The sequence below is a fragment of the Megalobrama amblycephala genome, linkage group LG17, assembly GCF_018812025.1.
Source record: "Megalobrama amblycephala isolate DHTTF-2021 linkage group LG17, ASM1881202v1, whole genome shotgun sequence".
In the NCBI taxonomy this organism is placed as follows: Eukaryota; Metazoa; Chordata; class Actinopteri; order Cypriniformes; family Xenocyprididae; genus Megalobrama; species Megalobrama amblycephala.
Genome location: NC_063060.1, coordinates 46,294,535 through 46,311,988, shown reverse-complemented (window position 1 = coordinate 46,311,988; position 17,454 = coordinate 46,294,535). Strand labels below are relative to the sequence as shown.

Genomic DNA, 17,454 nt, shown 5'->3' with positions numbered 1-17,454 from the left:
TGCTAATAAAGTGGGTTGAAAATGGACAAACCCAGCGATTGGGTTGTTTTAACCCAGTGGTTGGGTAAAATGTTTGCCCAACCTGCTGAGTAGTTTTATTTAACCCAACTATTGTTTAAAAATGACTGTATTTCTTGCTTAAAATGAACCCAAAATATATTAATAAATGTTAATTTGTAACCTGTTTAATAAATGAACATTTATTAATGTGTAATGAATAATAATTGCTTATTAATAAATGTTCACTTTTTGATTATTATTGTTGCCTCTAGTAATTATGTGTCTGATTTTTAATTTCCAACCTATTTTGGGTTCATTTTAAGCCGGACATACAGTCATTTTTAAACAATAGTTGAGTTAAAACTACCCAGCAGACGTTTAACCCAACCGTTGGGTTAAAACAACCCATTCGCTGGGTTTGTCCATTTTAAAGCCAACTTAACCCAGCATTTTTCTAGACTGTATGGTCAAATTATGTTTTAATGATCTATAAACTGTATATTAAACATTGAATCTTGCAAGCAGTATTTTTTACACTGTGCTTGTTTTCGGTAGCACTTTATTTTACGGTCCTGTTCCACATGTACATACTGTTATTATAGCACTTACAATAACTGGGTTAGGTAACACTTTATTTTAAGGTGATGTAGTTACACATTACTACATGTACTTACTATAGTATTAACAGTAAATTATGCATAATTACAAGTAACTAACCCTAAACCAAACCCTTCACTCTAAAAAATGCTAGGTTAAAAACAACCCAATCGCTGGGTTTGTCCATTTTCAACCCACTTTATTAGCACTTTATTTTACGGTCCTGTTCCACATGTACATACTGTTATTATAGCAATTATTACAGCACTTACAATAACTGGGTTACGTAACACTTTATTTTAAGGTGATGCAGTTACACGTTACTACAACAGTATGCATAATTACAAGTAACTAACCCTAAACCAAACCCTTCACTCTAAAAAATGCTGGGTTAAAAACAACCCAAGTTGGGTTGAAAATGGACAAACCCAGTGAATGGGTTGTTTTAACCCAGCGGTTGGGTTAAATGTTTGACCCCATCTGCTGGGTAGTTTTATTTAACTCAACTGTTGTTTAAAAAATACTGTATTGCTCGCTTAAAATGAACCCAAAGTATGAACATGTATTAATATGTTTAATGAATAATAATTAAACAATAAACATTAAATTGCTTATTAATAAATGTTCACCTTTTGATTATTATTGTTGCCTCTAGTAATTATGTGTCTGATTTTTAATTTCCAACCTATTTTGGGTTCATATTAAGCCAGACATACAGTCATTTTTAAACAATAGTTGAGTTTAATAAAACTGCCCAGCAGGTTGGGCAAACATTTAACCCAACTGCTGGGTTAAAACAACCCAGTCACTGGGTTTGTCCATTTTCAACCCAACTTGGGTTGTTTTTAACCCAGAGTGTAGAAAGCTGCGATTGACCAATAACTTTCACTGCGCTGAAAGATCCCAAACAGGAACTCACACATAATTATAATTTCATAAACCCGTTTGGAGTTCATTATCACCCGTGTAATGTGACACTGAGGAATCCCTCAAGTCTTAATTCAGCACAATTGGGTAATGGAGGTGACGAGGGAACAGATTACATGTAATTACATCAAGATGGATAGATAGAATAACCTTAAAAGAGAGATTACATATTCAGAGGAAAGAGAGTGAAATCTTCTCTCTGCATCAAAGGGGAAAGATACAAATCATGGTATAATGAACTCTCGACTAGCCTCGAAAACATTTCAAACCGTTTAATGACAGCAGCAATTACAAGTATTTATCACAGGTGTCGGAATACTAAATGAGTTGGGTCTCGGATCACAAGGTCTCATGAGGTAAGCGAGGGAAACTCTTGGATGCACATCTTACGGCAGAGACGGTGAACAGCGGGACCAGCCTTTGGACATTCCTGCCTGACCGTGCTGTCAAACCGCAATGATCTCTTAAAAGGTTACTTCTGTCTACACACTTTCTTCCTTTTAACTGTGTTTATATTTCACTGAGGCCCAGAAAAAGTCAGCCTGACGTTTGTGCGGTTAATGTTAACTAGAGGAGAGGGAAGTGTAATGCACTTCACTTCTCGATTCCCTGCCTGGCACTGAAGGTGTGAATGAGGCAATACTTCATTAGATGTAATTAGTCTTAATCTTCCCCTCCAACAACACCTGCAAATATCACGTAAGGGGAATGTGCTAATCGCTCACATTGTTAATGTATTTCACAACAGCTATTAATAATTTAGCCCTTTGTTATTTACAACACAATTATGCCCTTTGATCCTGATACACTGTTCTCTGCAGTTCATTAAAAGCAAATTAAACTTTCACAAGCACCTATATTTCACCAATACTGAAACAGAGCCCATCATCTCGTGTTGATTTGAGCTGAACTTTATCCTGCGGCCACATATGCATTATAAAAACAAGCGTAAGAAACATGATGTCAGAGTATTATTGTGGGTTAATCATGCTCTGACCTTCTGAGATTTTAACCCCTGGCACACTTTTATAATGTAGTGCAATATTTTGCACAGTAAACCAATTTGATAAACCAGGCACTTTAAAACACGTAAATACAAAATTTAATGCTGTTCTACAAAAAGATTTACATTAAAAATATATATTTTTAAAAAATGCAATACTACACCTCTTCTACAATAAACGTGTTTCCAATTTCAGAGTTAAAAATGACTAATTTTGACATTTTTGTTCACTCTAAAATGCATTTTTTAGAGTGAACAAAAATGTCAAAATTAGTCAAAACAACCAAAGTTGGGTTGAAAATGAACAAACCCAGCGATTGAAATGTTTTAACCCAGCGGTTGGGTTAAATGTTTGCCCAACCTGCTGGGTAGTTTTATTTAACTCAACTATTGTTTAAAAATGACTTTAATTGCTTGCTTAAAATGAACCCAAAGTATGTTGGAAATTAACATTTATTAATGTTTAATGAATAATAATTAAACAATAAACATTAAATTGCTTATTAATAAATGTTCGTTCTTTTGATTATTGTTGCCTCTAGTAATTATATGTTGCCTCAACATATTTTGGGTTCATTTTAAGCCAGACATACAGTCATTTTTAGTCAATAGTTGAGTTAAATAAAACTACCCAGCAGGTTGGGCAAACATTTAAAACAACCCATTCGCTGGGTTAAAAATGCCCCAGTTGCTGGGTTAAAACAACCCAATCGCTGGGTTTGTCCATTTTCAACCCAACTTGGGTTGTTTTAACCCAGCATTTTTAGAGTGTAGTGCTTCATGTCTTAAAGTTGACTATACAAAAACATTTCTGGGAAAAAATGCCCACAAGATTGGCGTAACAAATATTTAAAAAGCCAATATTGTTGTGATGTGACAAGATAACCATGATTTGTTGAGGTAGAACAAGAACTATTGTTTTGTTTTGTTTTTGTTTTTTTTATGTATTAATACAATAAAAAGTACCTGGTACATCTTAATTTGTTATTGATCTATACACAGTTTCATTTGTTATTGATCTATATCATGCTTAACAGATGCTGGATAGCTATTTTTTAATGATCATTTTAAGTAACTTTAAAGTTACTATTCTATCCAAACTTTTATATTTACTAATACTGAACGCGCCAGTTTCCGAAACTAATCCCATTTGATGAAGAAGGCACGTAAGAACACACACACACACACACACACACACACACACACACACACACACACACACACACACATTAATGGACTCACGGGTGGAAGTCGACAACACGCCGGCAGCACAGAGGAGCAAAAACAACAACCAGATCATCTTAGGAGAAAAGTTCGCTTTCTTTCTTTCAGGACACGAGAGTGTTGTTGGAGTGTGCGGGAATATCTGATCCACGCATGCCACCGCGACTCCAGCTCCAGTGCAGCCGATGATCCGCGTCAGGCGCGGCGCTGCTCGCGTCGGTCACGCGGATGTTCCAGAAGACTGAACTTTAAAGAATATCCTTCAAATGCTCTGTTAATGCGACGGTGCATTCGTCCTCTTCTTTTACTTTTAGCATCGTGCTGAGGCACTGCTAGGACACATCCAAGTTTATACTTTGCAAGCTCCTCCCATGTCTTCCCACACAGTTCCAAGTCATTTTTGCCTCTTTCGTTTTATTCCTCCCTTCCTCCTGTCTGTGCCCTCCTCTTGTCTCGAGCAGGTCTTGAATATCTACAGCAGTTCTTGTTTCCTGAAGCTTCAGCTACCTGTGGGTCAGAACAAGTCTTTCGACTTAAGCCTTTTTATGCATAGTCACTTAAACCTGAATCATTACATTCTGTGTTTACTGACTGGGTCTGGAAGAACTTGCCATCTTCAGCCCATGTCTCAAACCATACATATCTGTCTGACATCTGTAATTTGAATATTATATTTTAATTTTAACAAAATCTAAATGAAGGTTGATAACACACTCTAAAAAATGCTGGGTTAAAAACAACCCAAGCTGGGTTGAAAATGGACAAACCCAGTGAATGGGTTGTTTTAACCCAGAGGTTGGGTCATTTTTAACCCAGCGAATGGTTAGTTTTAACCCAGCAATTGGGCCATTTTTAACCCAGCGAATGGTTTGTTTTAACCCAGCAATTGAGGCATTTTAACCCAGCAATTGGGTCATTTTTTAACCCAGTGATTGGGTTGTTTTAACCCAGGGAACGGGCAGTTTTAACCCAGCGATTGAGACGTTTTAACCCAGGGAATGGGTCATTTTAACAGAGCGAATGGGTTGTCTTAACCCAGAGATTGGGTCGCTTTAACCCAGGGAATGGGTCGCTTTAACCCAGCAAATGGGTCGTTATAACCCAGCTATTGGGTTATTTTTAACCAAGCAAATGGGTTGTTTTAGCAATTGAGCAATTGAGGCATTTTAACCCAGCGATTGGGTCGCTTTAACCCAGCAGTTGGGTTAAATGTTTACCCAATGTGCTGGGCAGTTTTATTTAACTCAACTATTGTTTAAAAATGACTATATGGCTAGCTTAAAATGAACCCAGAATAGGTTGGGAATTAACATTTATTAATATGTTTAATAAATGAGTAAGTTAATAAATAATAAACATTTATTAAACTGCTTATTAATAAATGTTCACCATTTTTAACCCAACTTGGGTTATTTTTAACCCAGCATTTTTTAGTGTATGACCCAAAAAATGACATAGGCCTAATATTCTTTTATATGCTCAAATGTTCTACGGAATATAAAAAGAAAAACAGTTCTTGAATACATTTGATACAGTTCTGCCAAAAAAAAAAAAGAAATCTGTAAATATAATTATATACAGTATATATATGTAATTATAATTAAACATATTTATATAGAGAAAGAATTATAACAACAGTACGTTGAAAGAAAATAAGCAATATTTCATTAATATCTGGACAATCGTTCTGCTATGAAAATGTGTAATAAACTGAATTACAAGTTTCCAAAAAAATAAAAAATGTGATAAAACAGTGAATTTCTCCCTCTCTCTTTGTCTGTACAAAGTTTAAATCAATGGAAAATGCATGTCAATTCAATACCAACGCCTCAGAGTTGTCATGACTAATGTTTGACTAATGGTGGTTATGAGAGGCTGGAGATCTGGTCCTAGTCATTGAGTCACTCATTCGGTGACAATGTATATTTTGAAACAATAACCATGACAGTAAGTTCGCCCGTGGGTCAGCAAGCCACAAAGTGGTGCTTTATTCTACTGTAGAAAAAGCGCCGGGTTTACCGTTAGTCCCACGCCGGTTCTGTCTCGTAAATGAGTGAATGGACTTCCTTTCCGGTTATCACCATACAATGCTTTAACAAGAGGGATGTCATCCAACGTCTGTAAATGGGGACAAAGGCCATTCATCTGGAGAGCTCCCACCACATTCATTCATTCTGCACTTATCCTGTAACTCCATGCATGTGCCTTCTAAACAGTTATTTGAAAGATCTGCACTTCTAAACATCATGTTCCTAAATATAAGCTACACTTCCAAACAGTTTACTCATGAGTAACGCACAAGAGTCGGTGCATGCTTAAGATTGTTATGTCACCTCACACTCTAAAAAATGCTGGGTTAAAAACAACCCAAGTTGGGTTGAAAATGGACAAACCCAGCGATTGGGTTGTTTTAACCCAGTGGTTGGGTTAAATGTTTGCCCAACCTGAGGGGCAGTTTTATTTAACTTAACTATTGATTAAAAATGACTGTATGTCTGGCTTAAAATTAACCCAAAATAGGTTGGAAATTAAAAATCAGACACATAATTACTAGAGGCAACAATAATAATCAAAAGGTGAACATTTATTAATAAGCAATTTAATACATGTTTATTGTTTAATTATTATTCATTAAACATATTAATAAATGATAATTTCCAACATTCTTTGGGTTCATTTTATGCAAGCAATACAGTAATATTTAAACAATAGTTGAGTTAAATAAAACTACCCAGCAGGTTGGGCAAACATTTAACCCAATCGCTGGGTTAAAACAACCCAATTGCTGGGTTAAAACAATCCAATCGCTGGGTTAATTGCTGGGTTAAAACAATCCATTTGCTGGGTTAAAACAATCCAATTAGTGGGTTAAAACAATCCAATTGCTAGGTTAATTGCTGGGTTAAAACAACCCATTTGCTGGGTTAAAACAATCCAATTAGTGGGTTAAAACAATCCAATTGCTAGGTTAATTGCTGGGTTAAAACAACCCAATCGCTGGGTTAAAACAATCCAATCGCTGGGTTAAAACAATCCAATCGCTGGGTTAATTGCTGGGTTAAAACAATCCATTTGCTGGGTTAAAACAATCCAATTAGTGGGTTAAAACAATCCAATTGCTAGGTTAATTGCTGGGTTAAAACAACCCAATCGCTGGGTTAAAACAATCCAATCGCTGGGTTAAAACAATCCAATCGCTGGGTTAATTGCTGGGTTAAAACAATCCATTTGCTGGGTTAAAACAATCCAATTGCTAGGTTAATTGCTGGGTTAAAACAACCCAATTGCTGGGTTAAAACAACCCAATTGCTGGGTTAAAACAATCCAATCGCTGGGTTAAAACAATCCAATCACTGGGTTAAAACAATCCAATCGCTGGGTTAAAACAATCCAATTGTTAGGTTAATTGCTGAGTTAAAACAACCCATTTGCTGGATTAAAACAATCCAATCGCTGGGTTAAAATAACCCATTTGCTGGGTTAAAACAATCCAATCGCTGGGTTAAAACAATCCAGTTGCTAGGTTAATTGTTGGGTTAAAGGGGTGATGAATTGAGAAATCAAATTTTCCTTGAGCTTTTGACATATAAGAGGTCATCATATTATAAGAATATCCTGTACGTTTTTAGAGCTGAACACTTCCTTGTTAGTCCAATAAAAGCTTTATTTGACACCAGCGAACAACAGGATTTTCCAAATGAGGATCTATGACGTCAAAGGGCAGCAAGCACCGCCTCTGCAGAGGAAGATCAACAACTACTTCATCACTGCCTGTTTAGCCCCGCCCACTGATTCGCGCATGACATGCAATAGAATAGGTAGCCTAAGTAACATAGGACTATGTGGTGCTAAACCAGATCGAGCTACCAAGCAATAATCCGTTGAGGATTACAAAATATTGTGCAGTGCCTGAACTCGACAGTAATGCAACAACATGTCAGTAACTGTGTTGATTCTAATGCCTGATCTGATATAAATGATTCATGTACAGTCAGATGATCTTTGTCTGTGTGTCAGTAAATCAAACCAGTGACTAAACGCTCAACTTCACCTTGTTTCTCTTAGTAGGATGAAAATAATCTGTTATTTAACGGTGATTAAATGAAAGAAAGCGATCAAAGAAAGCTCCCTTTGCAATCGTTGGAGCAGTGCGCGCTGAAGCTGTCAATCAAACAGCGCGAGTTTATCAGTGACTGCCGCGCAAAACTCCCGTTTTATTCAACGAATCTTTTAGTTATATCGTGTTTGCACTTTTAGTTATGATGAAAGCATTCATTAGTGTACAGAAATTGAGTTACAATGATGAGATCACTGCTTTCATGCGCTCAACAACATGTCTGTGATCGACTACAGTGTTCATCACTGTCTGCCACGATCTAAATATAATGCAACACTTTTCATGATTAGTTAACCTTGAGAGCTGTACTAGTAAAAACATGCTAAAAGAGAGAGTAATACTTGGATATTTCATATGCAAAGATGTTAGCCAATCACAGCAGTGGGCGTTTACACTGAAGTCTCACAGCAGACACGCCCCTTAAAACAGAGCGTTCAAACTAGAGAGATAAAATCAGGGTAGGAAAAATGCCTTTTATTTATAAATTATGACAATTTTGGATGTAAAAAAGCATATTACATTATAAGTGCACCCCAGGAAACATTATAAAACAATAAAACAATGCAGTTCATGACCCCTTTAAAACAACCTAATTGCTGGGTTTGTCCATTTTCAACCCAACTTTGTTTTTAACCCAGCATTTAACCAAGCACAGTGATGTAATAAAGCATGATGATGTAATCACAACAACCTCAGCAGGTTTGAGATAAATTAAACAGATTAACAAGGTATAATGAAGTAGCTGTAGCTGGGAAATACTCGACATGCACGTGGTGATTTTACCCAGAAATAGGCTCCAGATTTCAGAGGAAAGTGTCTTACGACCATCTGTCCCAGATCTTTGAGTCTTTAGGAATATAATCCAGTCCATTAAACGACTTTTGGATCAACTTGAAGGGCGAGAGTGATTATACTTTTCACTAAATTGTAAAAGATGGGAAAATAATCCAAAACGTTAGCTATGCAGATTTTCTCCAATAGTAGAGTATCTGACTGATGTGTTAAAAGAGTTCTGCTTTGGATACAGAACAACAGAGATAGTTAGAAACAGAAAAGCAAACAAGAACTTCCTCCAAGCAAATGAGTTACAACATAAATCTCTCGGCCAATTCCGATCGGACACACACCCAGCTAGGTGATGCCTATCCAGAACATGACTTAGACTTCAAGGAATTGTCTGTATCCAAGAGGACATTCATCCTCCAGAAGCCTGCTCCGAGACAGCACAACACACCATAATGAGACAGGGAAGCATTGATTAGCGGGACCCTGTGATTTAGTGGGTGAGCTCTGGCATGTGGAACAAATTATCCCACCATAAAGATTTCAGGGGGAATTCTCTTCGGGACAGAGGCTTGGACTCTTCAAGCCGAGTGTGAAAGCATTGGCCGCTTTGTTTCGAAGCACTCCGAGGAACCCAAATTGGACATGCGGCAATATAATGATGATTACCCAAGAGGGGGTAAACCGTAGTCCAACACACCTCAGCGCTTTATGTCCAATCGCAGAAACCCTCTTAAAAATGTCTGGAAAGCGGGGAGAGGCTCCAGCTCTGCGAAACATGTGCTGAAATCACTGTAAATCAAGCAATTTCCTCTTAATACACAGAGACAGTCACTGACCCCAGCGGTACAATCCTGGCTGATTGGGAGAAAACGTTTGTTTGAAGTAGGGTCAAAGCCTTCCCAGACTCGGCTAAGCTTTGTTTATATTGTAATGCATGTTATAATGTATTATTACTTCTTTTTAGAACAGATAAATGTGAATTAACATGGAATGAACAGACAAAGAAACACAAATCAGATCATCATTTCTGACAGATACCCCTGACATAGTTTCTAAAGCCGGAGAAGCACCTTTGGCAGCCCCTCGAATAATGCATGACAGATGTATATCAACCATACGCTCGGTGATGGCAAGATTGAGCAAATGTGTAGCCAAAAATCCCACGGGACACGGAGTTGTTAAGTTGCTCTTTCTCCTTGTTCCATCTGGATTCAATGTGCTGGGTGAAATGCATCGACAATCAAAAAAGAAATGAGTGGAGAATGTATAGTATATTTCACCCTTCATTCTCTTCTTTTGCCAATTCTTTATTCATTCCACCATACTTACTCCACACGTATCCTCTTATTCAAACGGGTTATGCAAATCCTGTAGTATTTCCTGCATTTCTGCCATATATTTGTGCTGCTGTACTCTTAGTGAAAGGAAAAATATTTGGGGAATGTATTGTTGTTCATTTCAAATACATGACTCAAGCCCTAAGGGCTGATCATATGATTAAGAAAGTAGAGCTTTAAAGTCAACACATTATGTGATCATTTACATGCTCGAATTGTTCTGCCAAAAAATGCTGTTCAAATATATTTTGCTCAATGCTTTTGTTTTGTATTTTCTTAAAGATTATGGTGAGTTATTTGGAAGTATAACAACATACAAGTCACACTCCATAAATAAAGCAGAGCTGCGTGTCATTCAGAGGCAGCCATTAGAGGGAGCACAAACACAGTGTATTTAACTCACTTTGATAACTGTATCCAGGATTGAGGATTATAAAAGTGAGAATTATACAAAATTAATAATGCAATTAAGTTGTAAGGCTATGTAAATCATCTTAACTAGCACATAAAACACGTAAAAAAAAGGGTAATTTAGCTCATTTGTAATTGCAAAAATATATACATGTAAATGTAAATCCATTTCTTTTCAGTTCATTGTTTTTTTGTGTTGACCATTCAATCTACAAATTGCTTTAATACACATTACCAATGAATCTGAAGCAATCAAACACAATGGCCTGGTTTCACAGACTGGGTTTAGATTAAGCCAGGATTAGGCCTTAGTTTAATTCAGATAGTTAAGTATCTTTTATAAACATGCCTTAGAAAAACACATAACTGGTGTGCATCTTGAGACAAAACAATGGCAATGACATATTTTAAGAAACATTTAGTCAGGGACTAGACTTGACCTTGTCTGTGAAAACAGTGGAATGGGTTTTATATGGTTAATATAATGATATAATAATAAACGATAAATGTCAGAAACAAGTGCAGAGGGTTACATAATAGCATAAAGCTGTGTGGAAAGCGGTGTGCATGCAGGGTCATCAGTCAATCTCATGTTCTTCTGAACTGCTGTGTCATTCTGCTGTTTGGCATTTCCTTTATTCTCTCAGCAGTGAAAGAGCACACCTGAGGTCTCGCACGCAGTGTGTGAAAGTGGTTTACATTTTATACTGGCCAAAGACCTTTATCTTTGTGTGCAATAAAAAAGAAGACAAAATAACTGCACCTGTCCTCAATGCCAAATGTTGATCTTTCAAAATGCTGGGTTAAAAACAACCCAAGTTGGGTTAAAAATGGACAAACCCATGCAGCATCTGGGTTGTTTTAACACAGCGGTCGGGTTAAACGTTTGGCCAACGTGCTGGGCAGTTTTATTTAACCCAACTATTGTTTAAAAATTACTATATGGCTGGCTTGAACCCAAAATAGGTTGGAAATTAAACATCAGACACATAATTACTAGAGGCAGCAATAATAATCAAAAGGTGAACATTTATTAATGAGCAATTTAATACATGTTTATTGTTTAATTATTATTCATTAAACTTATTAATAAATGTTACTTTCCAACATACTTTAGGTTCATTTTAAGCAATACAGAAATACAGTCAATTAAGAAATACAGTCATTTTTAAACAATACTTGGGTTAAATAAAAACTACCCAGCAGGCTGGGTTAAAACAACCCATTCGCTGGATTAAAACATCCCAATCGCTGGTTTAAAACATCCCAATCGCTGGATTAAAACATCCCAATCGCTGGGTTAAAACATCCCAATCGCTGGATTAAAACAACCCAACTGCTGGATTACAACATCCCAATCGCTGGATTAAAACAACCCAACTGCTGGATTACAACATCCCAATTGCTGGGTTAAAACAACCCAATTGATGGGTTAAAACAACCCAATTGATGGGTTAAAACATTCCAATCGCTGGGTTAAAACAACCCAATTTATGGGTTAAAACATCCCAATTGCTGGGTTAAAACTGTCACGTAAATAATGACAGATGCAATAGCAAGTTAATCTCTTTTATTAAGAGCTTCACACACAGATGGTCAGTCACAGATAACACAACGAACACAGCAGGAGAGTGGTGACGCAGGGACCTCGATGGGCGATGAGAGTCCAGATGAATGGTGACTGGTGAAGTGCGTCCGTGAAACAGTGCCGTGTAATCCGTGGGTGAAATCCAGAGAACAATCCAAACGAGGAAACAGGAAACAGGAAACAACGACGAGAAATCCAGTCCAAGGAACAAACAACACGAGCAAACACGAGACAACAACACCAGGACTCCAAACAACGATCTGACAAACATGAGACGAAAGACAAGGCGTTATATAGGCAGGTGTAATTGCAAACAGCTGCCGCTGATCAGATAATCAGCGGCGACGCCCACACGAACAATCAGGTGACACACTACAGAACACACAGACACCAGAATGAGACAGCGGATTCATGAACCGTGACAGTACCCTCCCTCCTAGGAACGCCTCACGGCGTTCCCAGAGCTCCTTACCTGTCGATTGTAATCATCGATGAGGGAGTGATCCAGGATGTCCCTGGCAGGAACCCAACTTCTCTCCTCCGGACCGTAACCTTCCCAGTCCACCAAGTACTGGAATCCGCGTCCCCTCCGCCTAGAGTCCAGAATGCGATTGACCGAATAAGTAGGTTCCCCATCTACGAGTCGCGGCGGTGGAGGAACCGGAGTAGGCGGATTAAGATGAGAGTGAAAAACGGGTTTAATTTTGGAAACATGAAAGGCGGGATGAATCCTCCTGTACGCTGGAGGTAATTTGAGTCAGACTGCCACCGGACTAATGATTTTGGTGACAGGGAACGGGCCGATGAACGGGCCGAGGAGCTAATTTATTGGCAACGCAACGGAGCGGAGCGGAGCGGAATGTTCTTAGTAGAAAGCCACACTTTTTGACCAACGACGTATATGGGAGGCTTCGACCGGTGGCGATCAGTCTTAGCCTTGGTGCGCGCCCTCACCTGCAGCAGAGTCTCACGGGCTCTGCTCCAAGTGCGGTGGCACCTCTGGACAAAGGCGTGAGCGGAGGGGACCGCGACTTCAGATTCCAGACTGGGAAACACAGGTGGCTGGTAACCTATACTACATTCAAACGGAGAGAGGCCCGTAGAAGACACTGGTAATGAATTATGTGCGTACTCAATCATAGAGAGTTGTTGGCTCCAGGAGGAAGGATTCTTGGATGCCAAACATCGCAACATTCGCTCCAAATCCTGGTTGGCTCTCTCGGTCTGCCCATTGGTCTGGGGATGGAACCCAGAGGAAAGACTGACAGTTGCCCCCAGCAGTCTACAAAACTCTTGCCAAAATTTGGACACAAATTGGGGACCCCTGTCGGACACCACATCTATCGGGAGGCCATGTAACCGAAAAATGTGGTCTACGACGGTAACCGCTGTCTCCTTAGCAGAGGGTAATTTGGTTAAGGGAACAAAATGAGTCGCCTTCGAGAACCGGTCCACCACGGTCAAAACGACCGTGTACCCCTGGGAGGGTGGGAGGGCGGTAACGAAATCTAGCGCAATGTGGGACCAAGGTCTCGAAGGGACAGACAGCGGTTGGAGTAACCCATCTGGAGGTCGATTGGAAGTCTTACCAGTGGCGCAAACCGAGCAAGCTAAAACAAAACTGCGAATGTCACGAGCCATAGCTGGCCACCAGAATCGTTGCTTAACCAAAAACCTGGTCCGATTAACCCCTGGATGACAAGCCACGTTGGAACAATGACCCCATTTGATAACGCAGGACCTTAACTTCTCCGGCACAAACAAACGGTTCGGTGGGCATCCGGGCGGAGGCGTTACCCCTTCTAAGGCCGACAGGACCTTCGATTCGACCTCCCATGTAAGAGTGGAGACCACTAATGTCTCGGGAAGAATACACTCGGGAGTAGACGGGCGTTCGGAAGGATCAAAAATGCGAGATAAAGAATCGGGCTTGATGTTTTTGGAGCCCGGGCGGTACGATAGAGAAAAATCAAAAAGTCCGAAAAAAAGTGCCCACCGAGCCTGCCTGGAGTTAAGTCTTTTAGCCGATCGAATATACTCAAGGTTCTTATGATCTGTCCATACGATAAAGGGTACCCCCGAACCCTCCAACCAATGACGCCACTCTTCCAACGCTAATTTGACTGCCAACAACTCTCTATTACCAATGTCATAGTTGCGTTCGGCTGGAGATAAACGATGGGAAAAATACGCGCAAGGATGCATCTTATCGTCCGTGGGAGAACGCTGGGATAGTACTGTGCCTACCCCCACCTCTGACGCGTCGACCTCCACCACGAACTGACGCAAAGGATCAGGGCCAATGAGAATGGGAGCCGAAACGAAGTGACTCTTCAGTTTGGCAAATGCAGCTTCCGCTGCATCTGACCACCTGAAGGTCGTTCTGGGGGAGGTCAAGGCGGTCAGAGGTGCGGCTAGTTGGCTGAAATTGCGAATAAAACGCCGGTAAAAATTGGCGAATCCCAGAAACCTCTGTAGGGCCTTAGGGGAATCTGGACTTGGCCAATCCACCACAGCCTTAACCTTGTCAGGATCCATGCGAACTCCCTCAGACGAGACGATGTACCCTAGAAAAGAAACAGACTGTGCATGAAACTCGCATTTCTCCGCCTTGACAAAAAGCCCATTCTCTAACAGACGCTGAAGCACTCGTCTGACGTGTTGAACATGTTCCTGGAGAGACGAGGAAAATATCAATATGTCATCCAGGTAGACATAAATGAACTGATCGACCATGTCTCTCAACATGTCATTGACGAGTGCCTGGAAGACCGCTGGACTGTTGGACAGCCCGAAGGGCATGATCAAGTATTCAAAGTGTCCTCTAGGGGTGTTAAACGCGGTCTTCCATTCATCCACCTTCCTGATGCGAACCAAATGATAAGCGTTCCTTAAGTCCAATTAATTGAAAACGGATGCTCCCTGCAACCTCTCAAAGGCTGAAGACATCAACGGCAAAGGATAAGTATTCTTTACCGTGATGTTGTTCAGCCCTCGGTAATCAATGCAAGGTCGCAGAGACCCATCCTTCTTCCCCACAAAAAAGAACCCCGCCCCCGCTGGAGAAGAGGAAGGGCGGATGAATTTCGCTGCCAGAGAATCAGAAATATATTTCTCCATGGCCTCCCTCTCGGGAGCAGACATAGAGTATAGTTTGCCTTTAGGCGGAGACTTACCGGGTACTAAATCTATGGCACAGTCATAGGGACGATGCAGAGGGAGAGAAGCAGCCCGGGACTTACTGAACACTTCCCTCAGGTCTTGATACTCTGCGGGCACGTTAGACAAATCCACCGCCTCCTCCTGTAACACAGAAACAGACACAGTGGGACAAGCAGACAACAGACAAGACCTGTGACAAAGAGTGCTCCACTCGGTGTGCTGCTGCCAGTCAATCCGAGGGTTGTGTTTGGTGAGCCAGGGGTGTCCGAGAACGACAGGTGCCTGAGGTGAGTCCATGAGGAGGAACTGAATGTCTTCATTGTGATTGCCAGAGGAGATGAGAGTAACGTAGTCCGTAGAGTGAGAGATGCTGGGAAGTCGTTGTCCATTGAGTGCGTCGACAGTGATCAGGCGGGTGAGTGGGATGATGGGTAAACTGTTAAGTTGTGCAAAGTTGGTGTCCATGAAGTTCCCCTCAGCCCCGGAGTCGATGAGTGCCTGGCAGGTGATGTTGTGAGTCGCCCATCTCAGTCTTACCGGGAGGAGGGTGGATGGTGAGGACTTCTCGGCGGAGATCCCACCCGATAGTAGCCTCAGATTTACTACCGGGCTTGATCTTTTACTGGGCAAGACCTGAGGAAGTGACCTGATGCTCCGCAGTAGAGGCATAAGCCTTGGGATCTCCGCCTTTCTCTCTCCTCCCGGGAAAGCCGAGCTCTCCCTACCTGCATGGGTTCGGAATCTAAAGAGGAGCCGACCGTGTCCGCTGTATTGGCCAACCGGCCCTCCGCTCCATGAGGCTTAGCGTTAGCAGATTCTAGACGTTCCAGCCTCTGAAGTCGAGCATCCACTCGCAGCGCGAGATCGATGAGTCCGTTGAGTGTCTGAGGAAGATCCAAGACATAGATTTCTCGATGGACACGGTCGGCCAACCCATGCAGGAACACATCCCACTGCGCCTCCTCGTTCCAGCGGCACTCCGCCGCGAGAGTGCGAAACTCGATGGAATATTCTGCGACCGTGCGGTTACCCTGCTTAAGTTCGGTGAGTTGTCGGGCAGCGTCCTTGCCAGCCACCGCACGGTCGAACACTCTCCTCATCTCGGCGGCGAGTGCCTGGAACGAGGCGCAGCATGGATCCTGGTTCTTCCACACCGCCGTTCCCCACAATGCTGCCTTCTCTGTCAGGAGCGTGATCACAAAAGCCAACTTGGATTCCTCCCTCTCGAAGGTGCGTGGCTGCAACGAGAAATGCAAGGAACACTTGTTCAAGAACGCTCTACAAAAGTTCGGCTCACCGGCATAAGTCTGAGGAACAGGAAGGCGTGGTTCTGGCTGATCCCACCGCTCCAGTGGCGTGGGGGGAATCGGCGGTGGGGGTGGCGCAGTGGGAGCTCGAAGCTGTTGAAGTTGCTGGGAGAGCTCAGACACCTGCGTCACCAGCGCTTGAACAGCGCGTCCGGTGGAAGAGATACTCTCCTGCTGTTGGTCCATGCGGGAAATGCTGTGATTGATAAACTCCGTCAAAGCTGCTGAGCTTGCTGCATCCATAGTTGGTCAGATCGTTCTGTCACGTAAATAATGACGGATGCAATAGCAAGTTAATCTCTTTTATTAAGAGCTTCACACACACAGATGGTCAGTCACAGATAACACAACGAACACAGCAGGAGAGTGGTGACGCAGGGACCTCGATGGGCAATGAGAGTCCAGATGAATGGTGACTGGTGAAGTGCGTCCATGAAACAGTGCCGTGTAATCCGTGGGTGAAATCCAGAGAACAATCCAAACGAGGAAACAGGAAACAGGAAACAATGACGAGAAATCCAGTCCAAGGAACAAACAACACGAGCAAACACGAGACAACAACACCAGGACTCCAAACAACAATCTGACAAACATGAGACGAAAGACAAGGCGTTATATAGGCAGGTGTAATTGCAAACAGCTGCCGCTGATCAGATAATCAGTGGCGACGCCCACACAAACAATCAGGTGACACACTACAGAACACACAGACACCAGAATGAGACAGCGGATTCATGAACCGTGACAAAAACAGCTCATGGGTTAAAATAACCCAATCACTGGGTTAAAACAACTCATGGGTTAAAACATCCCAATCGCTGGGTTAAAACAACTCATGATTTAAAATAACCCAATCACTGGGTTAAAACTACTCATGGGTTAAAATAATCCAATCGCTGGGTTAAAACAACCCAATTGCTGGGTTAAAACAACTCATGGGTTAAAACATCCCAATCGCTGGGTTAAAACAACTCATGGGTTAAAATAACCCAATC

The 17,454-nt window shown here is 41.4% G+C and overlaps 1 protein-coding gene across 3 annotated transcripts in view; it reads right to left on the bottom strand.

Moving 5' to 3' along the window:
• Positions 1 to 17,454, bottom strand: part of crlf1a (cytokine receptor-like factor 1a) — a 34,587-nt gene that overhangs the window by 14,376 nt on the left and 2,757 nt on the right. The window contains exon 2 of one of the 3 annotated variants that reach the window (XM_048162400.1): positions 3,770 to 4,258. In XM_048162400.1, the coding sequence (XP_048018357.1) occupies positions 3,770 to 3,827 (58 nt within the window). In that variant the 5' untranslated portion in view covers positions 3,828 to 4,258. Of the gene's footprint in view, positions 1 to 3,769; positions 4,417 to 17,454 lie in introns of those variants that run through there. The other 2 variants (XM_048162401.1, XM_048162398.1) reach the window with 2 other exon arrangements.